We start from the raw sequence: 18,776 nt of genomic DNA, 5'->3' as shown, positions 1-18,776 counted from the left end.
AAATAACATTTTATGTTGCATGGTTCACATGATTTATTTCATGATTATATATATAATGTATGAATTCTATTTAAGTCCAGAACATATGAATTTGTTAATGATTATAGTGTTGTCAGCACACTGGAATATAATCTTAATTATATGTTCGAAAGTTTATTCCTTGATTTGTCAGTTCACTGGATTTAGACTGACATGATAATCAGCGATAGGTATTCTTACACCTTGGATAAGTGTTATGTCCTTTCCAGGGCATTGGTAAAGTTTACCAGTATCGGATGTATGGAGTATACATCGGAAGGGACCGATATTGAACTTTGATTAGATATATTAAAATTTACCGTAATATCTATTCAATTCAATATCACCTGTTGATCTTAGATCAAATGATCTTAATCCTGATATGGTTAGGTTCGATCTCAAGAGTACTATACATGTTCTTTGATTTGTTAGTTGAGCCTACTTTTGGGTTAGGGTGATACGTACATTTTGGGAACATGATAGTATCATTGAGTGGGAGCGCTAACATAAATATGGAGTCTATAACTTCTATAGAAATTTAGAAGTGAAACGATGATATCCTTCGAGCTTGGCTAAACAGAGATAAATGGTGGAGATCTCATTTCACTTCGCTGAAATATCATTTATACGGAGCCAAGTGTTTTAAGGATAAAATACATTGAAGGTGTAACGGTAACTTAGTGCCTATTCAATGTAGATCATCTATTAGAGGGTCATTGATCAAATTAGGATTATAACAATGGATAACTAATGACGTATCTATATCGTGGAACATATAGAGCGTTCTATATGACTGAGAGTGAAATTCCAAGTTCTAAGTGTGGATTCAATAAGGAATTAATAAGTTAGGGAATTTACTTGGTAAATTCGGTTCGACTTATTGGAAGCTCGGTTATATAGACCCATGGTCCCCATACTAGTTGAGACCATACTGCTTGTAAGACTCAATTAATTGATTTTGTTTAATCAATTATAATTCTAAAGTTAGACTATGTCTAGTTTATGAATTTTCACTAAGCAAGGGCGAAATTGTAAAGAAAAGAGATTCTAAGTTTATTTATTAATTAAGAGACTTTACATGTCTAAATTAATAAATATATTAAATGGCAATATTATTTAATAATTAATTTTTAGTTGTTAAATAATTAGAATTGACATTTAAATGGTTAAATTGGAAAATTGGCATTTTTGGGAAAATGGGATTGAAAAATAACAAAATGGGAAAGTTGCATAGTGAGGCCCAATTTCCTTATATGGTCGGTCACTATGCAAGCCTTTTACCATTTATTTTTCCATTATTTTAATGCCATACAATTCTAACCTAAACCTAGTTGGCATTGTATAAATAGAAAGTGTTGGCTTCAGGAAACTCATGACTTTGCATATTGTTCCTTTCAGAAAAAGCCATGCCCCACCCTCTCTCTCTTTTCCTCTCTTCAATTTCGAAATTCCTTGAGTGATAGAGTAGTGCCCACAAACATCAAGTGGTATCTCAATCATAGTGTGTAAGACTGTGGAGAATCAGCATCAAAGAAGGAGAGACAGAGATCCAGATTCAGATCTTGATAATGCTATGCTACAGAAAGGAATCAAGGGCTAGAGATCTGAATGGAAGGAGTCATTATATTCCGCTGCACCCAATGTAAGGTTTTCTTGAACCCTTATGTGTTTATTTCATTGTTTTAGAATTCATATTAGGATGTTAATGAAACATACTTGGTAGTAAATCTAGATCCTAGTAAAATATTTCCAACAGGATGACAATGCCAATAATGGCAACAATGGAGGAGTTGTAGAAGACCAGGCTAATGGTCGCAACAACAATGACCGTAGCTTGAGGGACTATTTGCTGCCTAACTTGACATGGGTCAGATCTTGTATAAGTTCACCTGCCGTTGATACCAACAATTTTATGATCAAGCCGACCATACTGTAGATGATCCAATCTTCAGTCCAGTTTGGGGGGGCTGCCATCAGAAGACCCAAACATGCACCTCGCTAACTTCGAAGAGCTTTGTCAGACATTCAAGATGAATGGAGTTAGCGATGACGCCATCAAGCTGAGGTTGTTCCCATTCTCACTAAGGGAGCGAGCCAAGAGTTGGTTGGTATCTCTGCCACCTAATTCTATCAACACTTGGGAGGAATTAGCTTTCCAAATTCTTTCCTCCTACGAAGATTGACAAGCTGAGAGCTGAAATCAACCACTTCACCTAGCATGACAACGAATCTCTTTATGAAGCCTGGGAGAGATTCAAGGACTTATTGAGGAAGTACCCTAACCATGGGATTGAAAAATGGTTGCAAGTGCATAACTTCTATAATGGATTGGTCAACAACACCCGAACACTCATAGATGTTGCAGTTGGTGGGGCTTTTATGAGGAAAAGTGCTAATGAGGCCTTTGAACTACTTGAAGAGATGGCCATAACTAATCAACAATGGTCAACAGAGAGAGGCCACTCTAAAAAGGTTATAGGTATGCATGAAGTCGATGCCATAACCAAGTTGACAACCCAAGTGGAGGCATTAACGAAGTTAGTGACTGCACAAGCCAAACAAGCTCAAGTTATCTGCGAGCTGTGTGGAGGACCTCTTACTATTGAAATCTGCCCTATAGATGTAGACAGTTTGCCAATGGAGCAAGTCCAAGCCATTGGAAACTATCAGAATAATTGTGGGTTCAACCAAGGGGGTTGTCTGCAGAACTTCCAAAATAAGTTTCCTAATCAGCAACAACAAGGGTTTTATCCTCAGAAAAATCAATCTCAGCAAAGCCAACAGTATCAACAACAACAAGACTCTAATGGAAAGTCTATTCTCAAATAGACACATTTTTGCAATTCATTCCATTAAGGTCTTGAAAACTAAGGTGGGGCAGTTGGCTTCTCAAAACACTAACAGGGGTAACTTGCCTAGCACTACTGAAGTCAATCTAAAAGAGAACTGTAAGGCAATTACCTTGAGAAGTGGTAAGAACTATGCTGGTCCAAGCCAGGATAAGCTAGAGGAGGAAGAAGATGATGAACTAGCACCTACACCGAAAAAGAAGAAGACTACTGATGGTCTTCAACAAAAAGAAACTTCTCCTCCTATTAGTATTGACCACCACATAAAAATTCCCTATCCTCAGAGACTGCTAACATGGATAAGCAATTTAGCAAATTTCTTGAAGTATTTAAAAAGCTGCATATCAACATTCTCTTTGCAGAAGTCTTGGAATAAATGCCAAGCTACGTCAAATTCATGAAGGAGATTTTGTCTAAGAAGAGAAAGATGGAAGAATTTGAGACAATAGCTCCAACAGAGGAGTGTAGTGCAATTCTTTAGAAGAAACTCCCTCCTAAATTGAAAGATCCTAGGAGTTTTACCATACCTTGCACTATTGTGAGGCTTGAAAATATTCATGCATTGTGTGATCTAAGGGCTAGTATCAACCTTATGCCCTTGTCAGTATTTTAGAGGCTGGAACTTGGAGAAGAAAACCTACAATTGCTACACTGCAGCTAGATGATCGTTCTTTAGCTCACCCATGAGGAGTAATTGAAGATGTCCTTGTCAAGGTGGACAAATTTATATTCCCTACTGATTTTATAGTCCTTGACATGGAAGAAGAGAACAATGACCCTATCATCTTGAGAAGACCTTTATTGGCAACAGGAAAAGCACTGATTGATGTCCAAAAGGGAGAGCTAAAGTTGAGAGTTCAAGGAGGTGAAGTTGTATTCAACGTACTCAAGGCGATGACTTATCCTACAGCTAATGATAATTGTTTCTCAATTTATGTGGTGGACAAGTTGGTAGAATCGAAGAAGCACAGTGAAGACCCTCTAAATCTGACTTTGGTACAAGAGGATGTAGTGGAACAAGACGGTAAAGAAGTAAATGAGTATGTTATGTGGCTTGACTCTTATGGGCCATTGAATAGAAAATATTATGAAGAACTAGGAGTCATCCCAACAAAGTCAGTTCCATCTATTGAAAATCCACCAAAACTGGAGTTAAGTGTCTTACCAAATCACATGAGGTACGAATATTTGGGAGAAAATAAGACACTTCTTGTCATTGTGTCGGCTTCCCTTTCTTCTATGGAGACAGATTAGCTGTTGAGGATTCTAAGGAAACACAAGAGAGCCATTGGTGGACATTGGCAACTATCAAGGGAATCAACCCCTCAACTGTAATGCATAGAATCTTAATGGAGGAAGGAGCAAAGCCCACCATTGATGCGCAACGAATATTGAATTCACCTATGAAGAAGGTTGTCAGAAAAGAAGTTTTAAAGTGGTTAGATGCTGGGGTGGCTTATCCTATTTCAGACAGTAAATGGGTGAGTCATGTCCAAGTGGTTCCAAAGAAAGGAGGAATGGCGATAGTAAAGAATGAGCAGAATGAACTAATTCCAACTAGAACTGTCACAGAGTGGAGAATTTGTATAGACTACCAAAAACTTAACAAAGCCACTAGAAAAGATCACTTTCCTCTCCCATTCATTGATCAGATGATTGATAGGTTGGCAGGCCAAGAGTATTATTGCTTTCTTGATGGGTACTCAGGTTATCATCAAATAGCCATTGCACCAGAAGACCAAGAGAAGACAACATTCACATGTCCCTATGGTACTTTTGTTTTTCAGAGAATGTCATTCGGACTGTGTAATGCTCTAACAACATTCTAGAGGTGTAAGATGGCGATATTTTCAGATCTAATTGAAAAGTGCATCGAGGTGTTCATGGACGACTTTTTGGTATTCGACTCATCTTTTGATCAATGTCTAAGCAACTTGGAACTGGTACTAATGAGATGTGAAGACTCTAATTTGGTGCTCAATTGGGGAAAATGTCACTTCATGGTAAAAAAGGGGATAGTATTGGGTCACAAGATTTCAAAAAGTGGTATTGAGGTCGAAAAAGCCAAGGTATCAACAATTGATTGCTTACCCCCTCCAATATCAGTTAAAGGAGTTCGAAGCTTCTTAGGGCATGCCAGGCTTTATAGAAGATTTATCAAAGACTTCTCTAAGATTGCCAAACCCTTATCTAATCTTCTTGCTAATAGAGCGCCTTTTGAATTTGGGAAGGATTGTCTTGAAGCCTTCCAAACTCTCAAGGAGAAGCTAATTTCAGCGCCGATTATGACTACACCAAACTGGGAGCTACCTTTCGAAATCATGTGTGATGCCAGTGATTATGCTATTGTTGCAGTATTGGGACAAAGGGTTGACAAGGTATTTCGGACTATCTACTATGCAAGCAAAACCTTGAATGATGTTCAACTAAATTATGCTACTATAGAAAAGGATATGTTGGCCATAGTGTTTGCATGTGACAAATTCCGACCTTACTTGATTGGAAATAAAGTGATAGTGTACACTGACCATTCAGTAATCAAGTACTTGATGACTAAAAATGATGCAAAACTAAGACTAATTCGACGGGTTCTTCTTCTACAAGAATTTGATTTAGAAATAAAAGAAAAGAAGGGCACAGAGAATTTGGTAGTAGATCATCTGTCAAGGTTGGAGCTTGAAGAAAATTAGAATACAAGAGAGGTTCAGATTGATGAAGATTTTCCTGATGAGCAGCTGTTTTTCTTAGATTCCACAGTACCTTGGTTTGCAGATTATGTGAACTTCTTAGCCGCCAACATTACACCACCAAATTTGATAAGGCAATAATTGAAGAAATTCTATTCAGAAGTCAAACACTACTATTGGGAAGAGCCTATCCTCTATAAGTATTGTGCTGATCAAATTATCAGAAGATGTGTGCCAGAAGAGGAGATGTTCTCTATATTAAATCATTGCCATAACTTACAATGTAGAGGACACTTTAATGGAAATCAAACTGCAGCAAAAGTACTACAAAATGGATTTTTCTAGCCTACTCTATTTAAAGATGCTCATCAATTTGTCCAAGCATGTGACCGTTGTCAAAGAACTAGAAATATCTCAAGAAGGAATGAGATGCCTTTGACTGGCATATTGGAAGTTGAACTGTTCGATGTGTGGGGTATTGACTTCATGGGACCCTTTTCATCATCATACAACAATTCTTACATATTGCTAGCTGTGGATTATGTGTCAAAATGGGTAGTAGCAGCAGGAACACACTTAAATGACGGTAAAACAATGCTAAATTTTCTTTAGAATAATATTTTCACTCGGTATGGAACTCCTAGAGCAATCATTAGTGATGAAGGAAGATATTTTTGCAACAAACAATTTGAAGCTCTACAAGGTATGGGGTTTGTCACAAGACTGCACTATCTTATCATCCTCAAAGTAATGGCCAAGCAGAATTATCCAACCGAGAGATTAAATTAATTATAGAGAAAACTGTTCAACGCTCACGAAAAGATTGGGCAAAGAAGCTAGATGATGCACTATGGGCCTACATGACAACATTTAAAACACCTATTGGTATGTTACCATATAGGTTGGTGTATGGAAATACTTGTCATCTTTTAGTGGAATTAGAGCACAAGACATTTTGGACCATGAAAACTTTGAATATGGACTTGGTAGCAGCAGGAGAAAAGAGGTTATTGCAACTAAATGAGATGGACTAATTTCGCAACGAGGCCTATAAAAACACCAAGATCTACAAAGAAAGGACAAAAAAGTGGCATGACAGAAACTTGGTCAGAAAAGAGTTTTAACTCGGCAACAAGTTCTACTCTTCACTTCAAGGTTGAAGCTTTTTCCTTGGAAATTGAAATCACAGTGGTCTGGACCGTTTACAGTGGTTCAAGTATTCCCATATGGACCGGTGGAACTCAAATGAGAGAAACCAGAGACTTTCAAGGTCAATGGTCAAAGGCTGAAGCTTTACTTGGGAGGCCACGTTGATGAAGCCAAGAACGTCATCCAATTGGCGCCTCTTTGATTAGAGAAACTGAGTCCAGCTAAATGACGTAAACGACAGCGCCCTTTGGAGGCATCCCAAAATTTTAATATTTTACCGCTAATTTTAAAAACAATTACAATTTTCTATTTTTTGTCATTAAGTTTTAGTAAACTTTAATTTTAATTTTAAAATTTAGAAAAAAAAAAAGATATGTAGAACCGTAGAAATCATGAAACTAGTCAATTTAAATTTTTTTTAGTTATGTCTAGGCATGAAAATTTAGTGCCTAGTCATACAGGTGAAAAAAAATTTAAGCAACAACCAACAAGGTGAAGAATTATAGGGCGGGCCGCGGCATGAAGATGCAAGGGTCGCGACCCCTGAGCTTCATAGACATACTAAACAAGATAAGGAACGAGGCGGGTCGTGGCATGGAAATCAGGGGTCGCAGCGCGCCCCCTTTAAATATCCTAGCAGCAAGCTTTTCTCGTGCCATTCCATTATTTTTTTCAAAAATCATTTAGCCTTCAAGTTTTTCTCCCCACGAACAACCACCTTTCTCAACCTAAAATCCACCACTTTCAACCATTTTAACTCATTTTTCTTCACTCAATCTACATTATCATCCCCTACAAACACAACCCATTCACCAATTTCATCAAAAACCACCCACATTACTTCAGTCCAACCCAAAATTTCAGAAAAAAAATTCAAAAACCTAAAACCTAAAAATCATTGTGTTCATCACTTTTTTTTTGGGATTTCTTGGTGGAAGAGGACTACTTCAAGCACTACAAAGCTTCTATTCTACAAGTAAGTGTTTTCTTTCCACTAAAGTTTGGTGATTGAAGAGTAATTACTTGTGAATCGTGTGATATTGGCATAATATTGTTTGTGGAGAGTTGGATATTGGTTATTGCTACTGGTAGAAATTATTAGGGGTGAATTACTGCTTCAAATTAGTTTGGGGGAAGTGAAAAATATAGGGGAGGTGCTCCCCAAATTTTTTTACACTGAAGAATTATTATTTTGGCTAGTTAAGTGGTATGGCATCTAGGAAAACTGGGTCTCAAGCCCATCATAATATGCAAGGATCGTCATCACAGGATCCTAATCCCCAAGAAGACCAACCTCGACATATGAATAGATTTGTGAATTAAAATGCAGCAAAAAGATATGAAAAATTTAAGAAGAGGAGTGTACTTCGGGAGAAGGGCTTTGAATTTTAAGAAGAACCTTTTAGAAGGGACCGTGGTTATGAAACCATTAGAGGAGAAATTGCGAGAAGAGGATAGCAGAGGTTGTGTGCTGCAGAGCACGTGGGAGAAGCTAACATAATATTTTTTGTGAATTTTTTGCCAATTACCCCTACAAAGGAGACAATAATGAAGTGCATGTTAGAGGAGTAAATGTGACAGTCACTATGGAGGCTATTAATAACTTCTTTAACCTTGGCACACTGGGAGAAGAGCAAGACAAAAGAAGATTAGCACTGAGAAGAGAAACCCTCACTGATGAAGCCATTGCAACAGTTCTGGGGCAAGATGGGACCCGATTGCATGTTGAGGGAAACCACAACCAAAAGTTTTTATACTGGTGGCAACTCTATCCGGAGGCCAAAGCTTGAGCCTATTTTGTCAACTCCAGAATTATGCTGACATCACATGCCTTATCACTAGACTATGAGCATTGTGTCATAGTTTATGCTATCATGATCAAGATGACATTCGACATTGGATGGGTAATTTTGAGAAATATAAACTATGTCTCTGAAATGAAGACCACTGTCGGTACAACTCATAGTGCCCTAATTACAACATTATGCTCGAGACGGGGTGTGCCAATGATAGAAGGAGACATTGTTAAGGCACCCATGTAACCCATCCTAAGACGGCATTACTATGATTTTCATCCAGCATCATTGACTCCTCCAGAAAATGCCAGAAGGGTGGTGATGATGATGATGAGGAAGAGGGGCATGCAGAAGCAGGTACAAGTGAGACGATTTTGCGTCTTCTCCAGATTGAATCGCCACTGGACTCCCGGACTTAGGACACCTATGCTAGATTGGATTACCTTATTAGGAAAAATTAGTATCTCATTCAGTCCAACCAGGCCCAAGCTGCTTACTATAAGTCCTATCTGCAGCAGCAGCATGAATTTGCTCAAAGGCAAGTCTAGGAGTTGAATTCTGCTTTCTCTATGTAGAGGATGGACCCCGATGCTCTAGATCACTTCTCGCAGCCACCGCCCCAGTACCCATACCATCCACCACCACCGCCATACTGATGTGGCACTCAGATAAGTTCCCTTTTCTCTTTCTTTAATGTCACATTGAAGACAATGTGTCACTTTAGTTTGGGGGTGAACTTAATTTTTTATTTTGCTAGTTTTATCATTTTTTTTAAGTCTTTTAATTTTTATTTTTTCGTTTTTATTGTTTTAAGTCAATTTATTTTTTATGAGTCAATTTGAAAGTAGGTAGATAGCATGATTTAAAAAGTTCATTTATTTTTTCAAAAAATTCATGTGCTTGGTGATATTACATTCTTGACTAATTTCAATTTTGTGATTTAAAAGAGCATGGAATCATATTAGGTAATTTTCTAGGAATTGAATTTGTTTATGTATGCTAAATTTAATATGTGGAAAGTTGTTTGAAAAATTCTCGAACTTGCTTGCTTGCTATTTGAGGCGAAATAATAAAGTATGCATGACTAGGAAAGTGATTTAAGTATTCTTTGGATCGATTGAGCATTTCAAGCCATCCCTGTAATTTTATCCTAGTTACCCTTTTTGAGCTTTAACCTATTCTTTGTTTCTACACATATTGAGCCTAGATAAGATAAATCCTGAATTTCTAAAAATTGACCCTAATTATACCATAAGTAGATCTTTAGTTTGGGGAAATTTGGATGAGAAGTTTGTTATATGTGTAGGAAAAAGTATGAAAATTGAGAGAATGTGAAAAAAGTTGATTGGAAGCAGCTTGAAAAAAGAAAGGGAAAGAAAAATTTGACAATAAGTGTCAATTTCGAAAAAAAAATAAAAAATAAGTGGTTGCAATATTGTTGAAAAAAAAATTCTCTCATGTAATTAGAAAAAAAAGGGTATTGGGATTGTGTGAAAAATTTCTTTTGAGAGACATGATTGGATAAGCTTATGGTATAGGCAAGCCTAAATGACCATTTCGTCTATCCTTACCTAAGCCTAACACTACAAGCCTAGAAAGACCTTCTGATTCTTGGGTGTGCATTGATTTATATTAGTGGAGAATAGTAAGTATTGCAAGCATATGGAATTTTGGATTAGTGGATTGATGGTTGAAATTGGCATGCATAAAGTGGTTCAATTGTTAATTAATTGCGTTTGATAGTTTCATGAGCTGAATGAAATTAAATTGAAGTGTGTCAAAGGCATAATTAAACTGAAATTCTGGATTGTATTGTGAAATTTTTCATAATTATGTTATTGAGTCTACTTGAAAATTACTCATATTTTGGAGATTGACTTGTTAACTTTTGTTTTTTTATTTTAGTGTTTTACTTGAGGTCGAGAAAATATTTAGTTTAGGGAAATTTGTTAGGTTATTATAATATTATTTTTAGATAATTCTAGTGTATTTTTTAATTTAGTTTTATTCGTGTTTGGAGTAATTTTACGCTTGTTATCTTTTATTTTTGCAGATTTAAAATAGAAGAAGATTAGAAAAATATCAATGGAAAAAGATAAAAAAGATCATATAAAAGATAAATGTGCAAAATAGGGGTCATGCCTAGAAAAAAAAAAAGATAACATGAAGTGGTACGTGTCAGGAATTCGTGGGAAAATACACACAGGCTGTGGCCCAGGAGGGAGCATGCCGCGACCCTTATCTTGAAATGCAGGAATCTGAGGGTGAAGAATGCACACGGGCCGCAGCCCAGGAAAGGCATATCGCGGCTCGTCCCTAGTTCGAGGCAGAATAATATTTTTTTTCTCAACGTGGGCTTATTGTGGTTGCCTAATTCAAAGCTGAATAGGATTTTTAGCATGTGCGTTTTTGTTGGGTTTTATGCCCTAAATAAAACTCCATTTCAACGTAATCCATTTTATTCAACATCAATAAAGAAACAGAAGTATTTTTCATTCATTTGTGTATGTTTTGGTTCATGTTTTGGTTCATCTGAAACCCTTTTCGCATACTTGATCCTGTTTATTGTGTTGTCAACACTTTGGAAAGTAAACATGATTATGTGAATACAGTTTCCTAGATTTATCAAACACAGGGTTTTACTGATATGATAATCTACAACAGAGTTTACTTGTATTTGGAGAAATGCTATGTTCTTTCCAGAACATTGGTTAAAGTAAAGCTTAAGTTGGATGCATGGAGTATGCATCGGAAGGGACCGATATTGAACTTTGACTTAGATTTATTAAACTTACCGTAAAATCTATTCAAGTCAATATCGCCTAGTTGATCCTAGATCAAATTATCTTAATCCTGTTATGATTAGGCTCAATCTCAAGAGGTTATTCGTGTTCTTTGATTTGTTAGTTAAGCCTACTTTTGGGTCAGGGTGATACGTACATTTTGGGAACACGGTTTCAGTACAGCTCGCAATTTTTTCATTTTTCTTCGATTTTTCATGCTATTTCATGGATTTAACTTCTGATTTTTTGTGTAGTTTTCTATTTTAATTTTTACTTTTCAATTTTCAAATCAAATATCAGAAATAAATTAATTTGAATTTTTTAAATTTAATTTTTGATATTAGTGTAATTTGAATTTGAAAACAAGTAAATATCTATCTTTTTGCTTGATTTTATATCTTATTTTTAAATTTGATTATTTTATCTTATCTTTTAAATTTAAAGGTCATACATTAAATATTTTTAAATTAATTTTTTTTTTTAAATATTTGACCTTATTTAAATTTAAAATAAGATTATTATAATCATGTAATTTTAAATAGAAGTAAGATATTTTGCTAATTTTTTTAAATTTTTGTTATTTTATTTAAATTAGATTATAAAATCTGAAAAATATTTATTTATTTTTTATATTTTATATTTAATTTATAAAATAATTTTAAAAATTTGAAAGGTAGTTAGCAATTATTTTTGAAATGATATTTAGGTTAGTTGAAACCTAATTTTTCAAAAATTGTAGGTTTAATTTTTTTTTTATTATTTTATTTTAAAAACCGAAATATTTTTTTATTATTTAAATATTTTTCTAAAAATAATTATTTAAAATTAAATAAATCCTACATCCAACTATCCAATTCTCTTGTTGCATGAGTATGTGTTTTAACTTGTATGTAAGTTTTATAAAACCTATTATTGCTTGATTGCAAATAGTCATGGTTAACTTGTTGACAGATTCAATGATCTGATTTTAACTCATGGTTCAATTGGTCAAGTAAATAATTTGTAACAGGTAAATTTTACAATCTTCTTTCATCTGTGTATGACCTAGCAACATGATAGTATCCATCCAAATGTGTGCCTGTGGGAGCCTATATGTTTAATTTTATTATAGATGCATATAGGTTGTTGTTGCTAAATAAAATATCATAGTTTTTTGATAGATTTTATTTAGGCCCATTTAGTTTTTGGGCCTATTCAATTAATAACAGTTGTTCATTTTAAGGTTAAATTCCTCTCTTTTGGGCCTTGTGAGAGTTGGGAGCCATAGTAGTGGGTACGACATACTGAACCTAGCCCCCCCTCACATGAACTACCCCAATTGTGAAGGCCCATTTGCCTGATTTGGATAACTGTACTAGGTTAATTAAATTAGTTTAACCTAATAAAATTGATTAGCAACATAATTAATTTCATTTATTTTGAAATTAATTTAAGAAAACCATAGTTTAAAGAATTTTATTCTAAGCTAAACTATATGTATTTTCTTGTATTTAATTAAATAAAGAATTATAACCAACTAGATTCTTTCTGAAGCTTAATTTAAATTTTTCATTAAATATTCCTATTTAAGTTGAAAATTAGTTATCTCTAACTAATCAACTTAAATCTGAATATCTTTTGAATTTCAAATTTCAAAATTAAGTTGAGGAATTTCAGGAATTGGTTATTAAGATTCTTTAGATATTTTTTTTAGTTGATATTTTCCAAATATTAACTTAAAATGTAATATTTTCAAATTAAGTGGTTACAACTTAATTTTTTGATATTTAGTTAAATTTAAATTTGAAAATATTTAAGTTCTAGATTTTTTCTAATACAACTTAAATTAGATATTTTTTCAAATTTTGTGGAAAAGATACTTAGTCAAATAAGATATTTTCTAGATAGTTATTTCTAGACTACTTATTATTTCTAATACTAAATAGGAAAATATTATACATTGTGAAATTAATTATTTAAATAATTAATTTTGGTACAATTTATTTTAAGTATATTTTTTTCTAGTATTAAACTAGAGATTAATAATTAAGCCTTCGCTACATTTAATTATTTATTTCTTGAATTTAATACATTTAATTAAATTGAAAATTAAATATCTAAGTTGATTTTCATCATGATACTTAAATATTTCTTTTTCATGACACTTAATTAAATAGAAAATTATTTTTAGTTGAAATTTATATTTTCAACTTAAATTTAAATAATTTTCAAAATATATATTTTTTCTTTATTTTATTAATCAATTTTCGAAATTGCATTTCATAATGCAAGATGATTTTGAATTTATCTTGAAAAATAGATTATGTTGTAAATTAATTATTTATTTTAATTAATTCTTGGACCAACTTAAATCAATGATTTTTTCATTGATTGATTAATTTAGAAGAAATGAATTAAAATATATTATTAGAAATTGAATTAATTAGTCAAAGAAAAATCTAGATAGGTGATATTTTTGCTTGAAGTATTTTTCTAAGTAATTATTATTTAAGTATTTTGAAAATATAAAGTTTTTATACTTTCTTTTTCAAAATACAATAAATATATTCTCATGAAAATTTCTTTTGAGTTGCAAATTAATTTAAATTAATACAACTTAAATAATTTTCTTAATATTTATATATCAAAATTACTACTGAGATGGAAATAATTCAATTTATTTCAATCACCATCTAAGTATAATTTTATAAATATTAAATTAAATTCTAATTTAGAATTTTAATTCTAAATTCGATATTTAATGAATATATTTTATTATAAATAATAATGAAAATACATTTTAAGGAATGAGCTTTATTATTATTAAGATATTCGATCTCCATTGTTGGTTTTACATAGCGTTTGTTTTAGTGAGTAATCCTCCCTAATGGAGGAACGTTCATTAGCAAGTTCGCACCGTTTAATCTTGAAAGATAAGTAGCTTTGTAAGTGTTTTATATGGTATGGATCACCCTAATGGTGGCGACTGTATTTGACTTGCAAAATATGAAACAATGGTAGAAGCTCATAAGATAGAATAGCCTTGACTCTTGCCTAAACGGGACAACGCTGGATTCCAATCTTGATCGAATAAAAGGTTGCTAGAATGTTTAACATTTTAGATGAGCTGACAACTCTATTCAATGGATGGTAGCTTTGACTCTCGCCTAAACGGGACACTGATATCAGTTTGTTGAAAACCTTGGAAATTATTTAGGATTGTATGTTTTAGTATTTTCACTTGTCATTCCTACTTGCTATATGTTTAATAATTTCTGAATTGTGTATGAATTAATATTGAACCATGTTATTTTCTGTTATTAAGTTGTAGTTTAATTTCGAATCTTCATTGTTGGTCTAACTTGGTTTGTTTTTCTAATGAGATAAATTCCTAATAGATTTTCACCATTAGACATACATAATAGTGTTAGATCTCGAAAGATAAATATTGTATATGCAACATCTAGCTGTTCATCAATTGATGACACCTTAGACTAGTATTTGTACAATATGAAACAAGAAGATTGTATAAATAATATTACTTTGACTCTCGCTAATCGAAGCATCGTTGGATTCTTATTTATAAACAAAATTATCCTAATTCCTCTTAGCTTATTCATTTCGAATTAGCTCAATAACATATCATTGGATGAATGGTCTATATATCATTTCATGTCATTCTATTTTTTCTCTTCAAAAAATAAATGACGCATATGATTATAATCCCGAAATTCTATTCCACAATGATATAAGTCCTCAATCTTAGAAATCTCCTACTTGTATGGGCAAATCTGACTTAGAGTTTAAATTAGTAGTGGTGGTCCAAGAAGAATTACTCATTATATTTGGTATAAATTTAAGTCTTTGACTTTAATTTTAGATTCCAAACAGAAATTTTCTTATATTTCTAATTCCAGGATACAATGCAGTTACACTTTCACTAGTGTTTAATATCCATCTTCTATCAATGGATTCAAACTGTATGGAATATGAGTTTAGTATTCTGTGACCAGGATCCACTTGTAATATTCTAAGAACTCTTTGATGTAACTAAATCTAAGTCATCAAAAAGACACAACCACATTTTTTTAATCTATGGCATTTGTATCTTGTTCATAGTGGTTTTGACAAGATCAATCTCTGCAAAGAGTTAATATGCCTATATCCACTGAAAGTTGTTCATCTCATTCGTAGATGGATGTACATTCAGGGGTGGATATGAGTTTTTCGTTGTATTCTTAAAACGATCACTCTAGATTATACCTTACGCAAAGAAATTTGAAATGTTTGAAAAATTTCATAAACTTCTAGCAATGGTTAAAACCATTAAGGTAAGTGGTTAAAGATCTTGCGAACTGATAGGGGTGGAGAAATAGTTAGTGGATATGCAGTTCAAAGATCATTAAATTGATTTTTGAATTATATCCAAACTTACCTCCCTAGAAATTTCGATTTGCATATTGATGATTAGTTACTAGTCGTTGCCTAAATCCTTCTATGGTAATACAATTTCAGAATGATGTAATGGTTGTATACTTAATGTAAATCATTACTAGATTCATTGATGACCTAATCAAAATCTTAAGAAAAGCTAGAACTATTAACCATGGTTTGTTAGCTATTCTAAGTGATTAGGGGTGGACCATCCCATAGTCAATAGACAAGAAAGTGTTTGTTTAAACAAATACTACTTTTCTAAGAAAATGACTAAGTCTGAAAATAAAGTAGCAAATAAAGGAGATATTTATTTCTTGATTCCAAAAGTGTTCTATCATCTTATTTGACATATGATGATCCCACTGCCGCTGTTGTCTTGTCACAACCAAAGAGGTTAATACCATTTAGTTTTCTTAGACATAGTTCAGGTACCTCGTTGTAGTGGGAGAGTTTCTAGGAACTTCACTTCTTATGACTTGGAAGACACTAGTGATGAAAATCCATTGTGAGTTTAAACAAGTAATGGATTGTCAAGATAAGAAACTAAGAAGAAAAGCCAATAGAACTATGGTTTAGTCCATTCACATGGAATAACCTAAAATTTTCTATTACAAGGACATAAAAGGAAGTCTCTTGTATAAATCTATTCAATGGACTTAACAAAACTTCCTGTTCCTAGTATTATAGGTTTGAGTTTATCTAAACCTATGGCTTGTGGTATACCTGGTAATTACTTACTCTAATGCAAGCAACTTACTTTTGTAAGATGCTGAAGCATTTTCTTTCTAATGGCAATCTATAGAAGCTTCTCGACTTCTAGGCATAGATTTTATTTATCTAAGGAAAAGTCTCAAATATTCCAGAAAAGATAAAGTCATGAAAGAATTTCTTAAATCAACAGTGAGAGGTCTCAGATATGCTTTAGTATGCCTTAGACCAGCTCTGCTGTTGAGTGGGAGTAATGAGTAGGTATCAGATTAATCCAGGAGAAGAACATTGGAAGACAATCAAGTAAATCTTAAGATTAAGAAGATGAACTATATGTTAGTCAATAAGGGTGTATTTAAAACTCTTAGACTACACCACATCAGATTTCGAGATTTGCCTTTGTGCTAGAAAATCTTTCTGATAAGATGGTGATTACTCTGGGGTGGAATAATGATTTTGGACAAGTGTAAAAACCTATCTGAAGTCTCTAGGTCTACCAGAAAAGGACTGAATGTTAAAGTTGCAGGAAATGTACTTATTCAGTCTAAGGAAAGTTCTATACAACTGTGGCACAGTTCCAACCAGCCTTAACTACTAGTGTTAATTTCCTGATTAACCAAAAGTAGTTGCCAAAGGTATAGAATCCAGTATCCCAAAAAGAGTAGACATATAGAGAGGAATTTCACATTATCAATGATTTTGTGATTAAGGAAGAGTAATGGTGGAGAAAAGGTTGTGTTTAATTCAACCTTTCAGATCCTATTACGAGGAGTTTACTACTACTACACTTGATTTGTATATCTAGGTGTTGAGATTATTTGAAATGCACTTTTTTGTTTTATATTAGTGCAAGTGGGAGTTTGTTGGGTTTTATGCCCTAAATAAAACTCAATTTCAATGTAATCCATTTTATTCAACATCAATAAAGAAACAGAAGTATTTTTCATTCATTTGTGTATGTTTTGGTTCATGTTATCAATTGCTTGTCTATTTGATTTATAAATTCATCTGAAACCCTTTTCACATACTTGATCCTGTTTATTGTGGTGTCAACACTTTGGAAAGTAAACATGACTATGTGAATAAAGTTTCCTAGATTTATCAGACACAGGGTTTTACTGATATGATAATCTACAACAGAGTTTACTCACATTTGGAGAAATGCTATGTTCTTTCCAGAGCATTGGTTAAAGTAAAGCTCAAGTTGGATGCATGGAGTATGCATCGGAAGGGACCGATATTGAACTTTGACTTAGATTTATTAAACTTACCGTAATATCTATTCAAGTCAATATCGCCTAGTTGATCCTAGATCAAATGATCTTAATCCTGTTATGATTAGGCTCAATCTCAAGAGGTTATTCGTGTTCTTTGATTTGTTAGTTAAGCCTACTTTTGGGTCTGGGTGATACGTACATTTTGGGAACAGGGTAGTGCAATTGAGTGGGAGCGCTAACATAAACATGGAATCTATAACTTCTATCTGGCGAATAGTAAGTAAAGGATGATCTCCTTCGAGCTTGACCAAACGAAGATAAATGGTGGAATACTCATTTCACATACTGACATATCATTTATACGGGGTTAAGTGTTTTAAGGATAAAATACATTGTAGATCATTCATATAGAGGATCATTGATCAAATTAGGATTATAACAATGGAAAACTAATGATGTGTCTATATGGTGGAACATATAGAGCATTATATATAATGAGAGTGCAATTCTAAGTTCTATGCGTGGATTCAACGAAGAATTAATAAGTCAGTGAATTTAGATTATAAATTCTTGATCTGCTTATTGGAAGCTCGGTTATATAGACCCATGGTCCCCCCACTAGTTGAGATAATATTGCTTGTAAGACTCATATAATTAGTTTTGATTAATCAATTATAATTCTCAATTTAGACTATGTCTATTTGTGAATTTTTCACTAAGTAAGGGCAAAATTGTAAAGAAAGAGTTTTAGGGGCATATTTGTTAATTATGAGACTTTGTATGGTTCAATTAATAAATATGATAAATGACAATATTATTTAATAATTATTTATAGTTATGAAATAGTTAGAATTGGCATTTAAATGGTTGAATTTGAAAATTGGCGTTTTTGAGAAAATGAGATGCAGAAATGATAAAACTGCAAAATTGCAAAAGTGAGGCCCAAATCCACATTGCCTAGGCCGACCACTTTTATAGGTTTTTTCATCTGATATTTTCATTATTTTAATGCCAAATAATTCAAACCTAACACTAGTGGAATGCTATAACTAGATAGTGAAGGCTTCAGGAAAAACACACTTTTACTTCTGATTTCCTTCAGAGAAAAACCTGAGCCTTCTCTCTCTATACCTAGCTGCCACCTTCTTCTCTT

General features: G+C 33.2%; 1 protein-coding gene and 1 non-coding gene across 2 annotated transcripts; one reads left to right on the top strand and one right to left on the bottom strand.

Moving 5' to 3' along the window:
* The first annotated feature begins 2,048 nt into the window (after window positions 1-2,048).
* LOC133034212 (uncharacterized) lies at window positions 2,049-3,268 on the top strand. The gene is made up of 3 exons (XM_061109256.1): window positions 2,049-2,126; window positions 2,236-2,831; window positions 2,923-3,268. The coding sequence occupies exons 1-3, from the start codon at window positions 2,049-2,051 to the stop codon at window positions 3,266-3,268; spliced, it is 1,020 nt and encodes a 339-aa protein (XP_060965239.1).
* LOC133035306 (small nucleolar RNA R71) lies at window positions 2,203-2,309 on the bottom strand. The gene has a single exon (XR_009686579.1). It is a non-coding gene; the product is annotated as a small nucleolar RNA R71 (small nucleolar RNA).
* Window positions 3,269-18,776: the final 15,508 nt, after the last annotated feature.

This window comes from Cannabis sativa, chromosome 2, assembly GCF_029168945.1.
Source record: "Cannabis sativa cultivar Pink pepper isolate KNU-18-1 chromosome 2, ASM2916894v1, whole genome shotgun sequence".
NCBI lineage: Eukaryota > Viridiplantae > Streptophyta > Magnoliopsida > Rosales > Cannabaceae > Cannabis > Cannabis sativa.
This window is presented reverse-complemented; position numbering and strand designations above follow the sequence as displayed.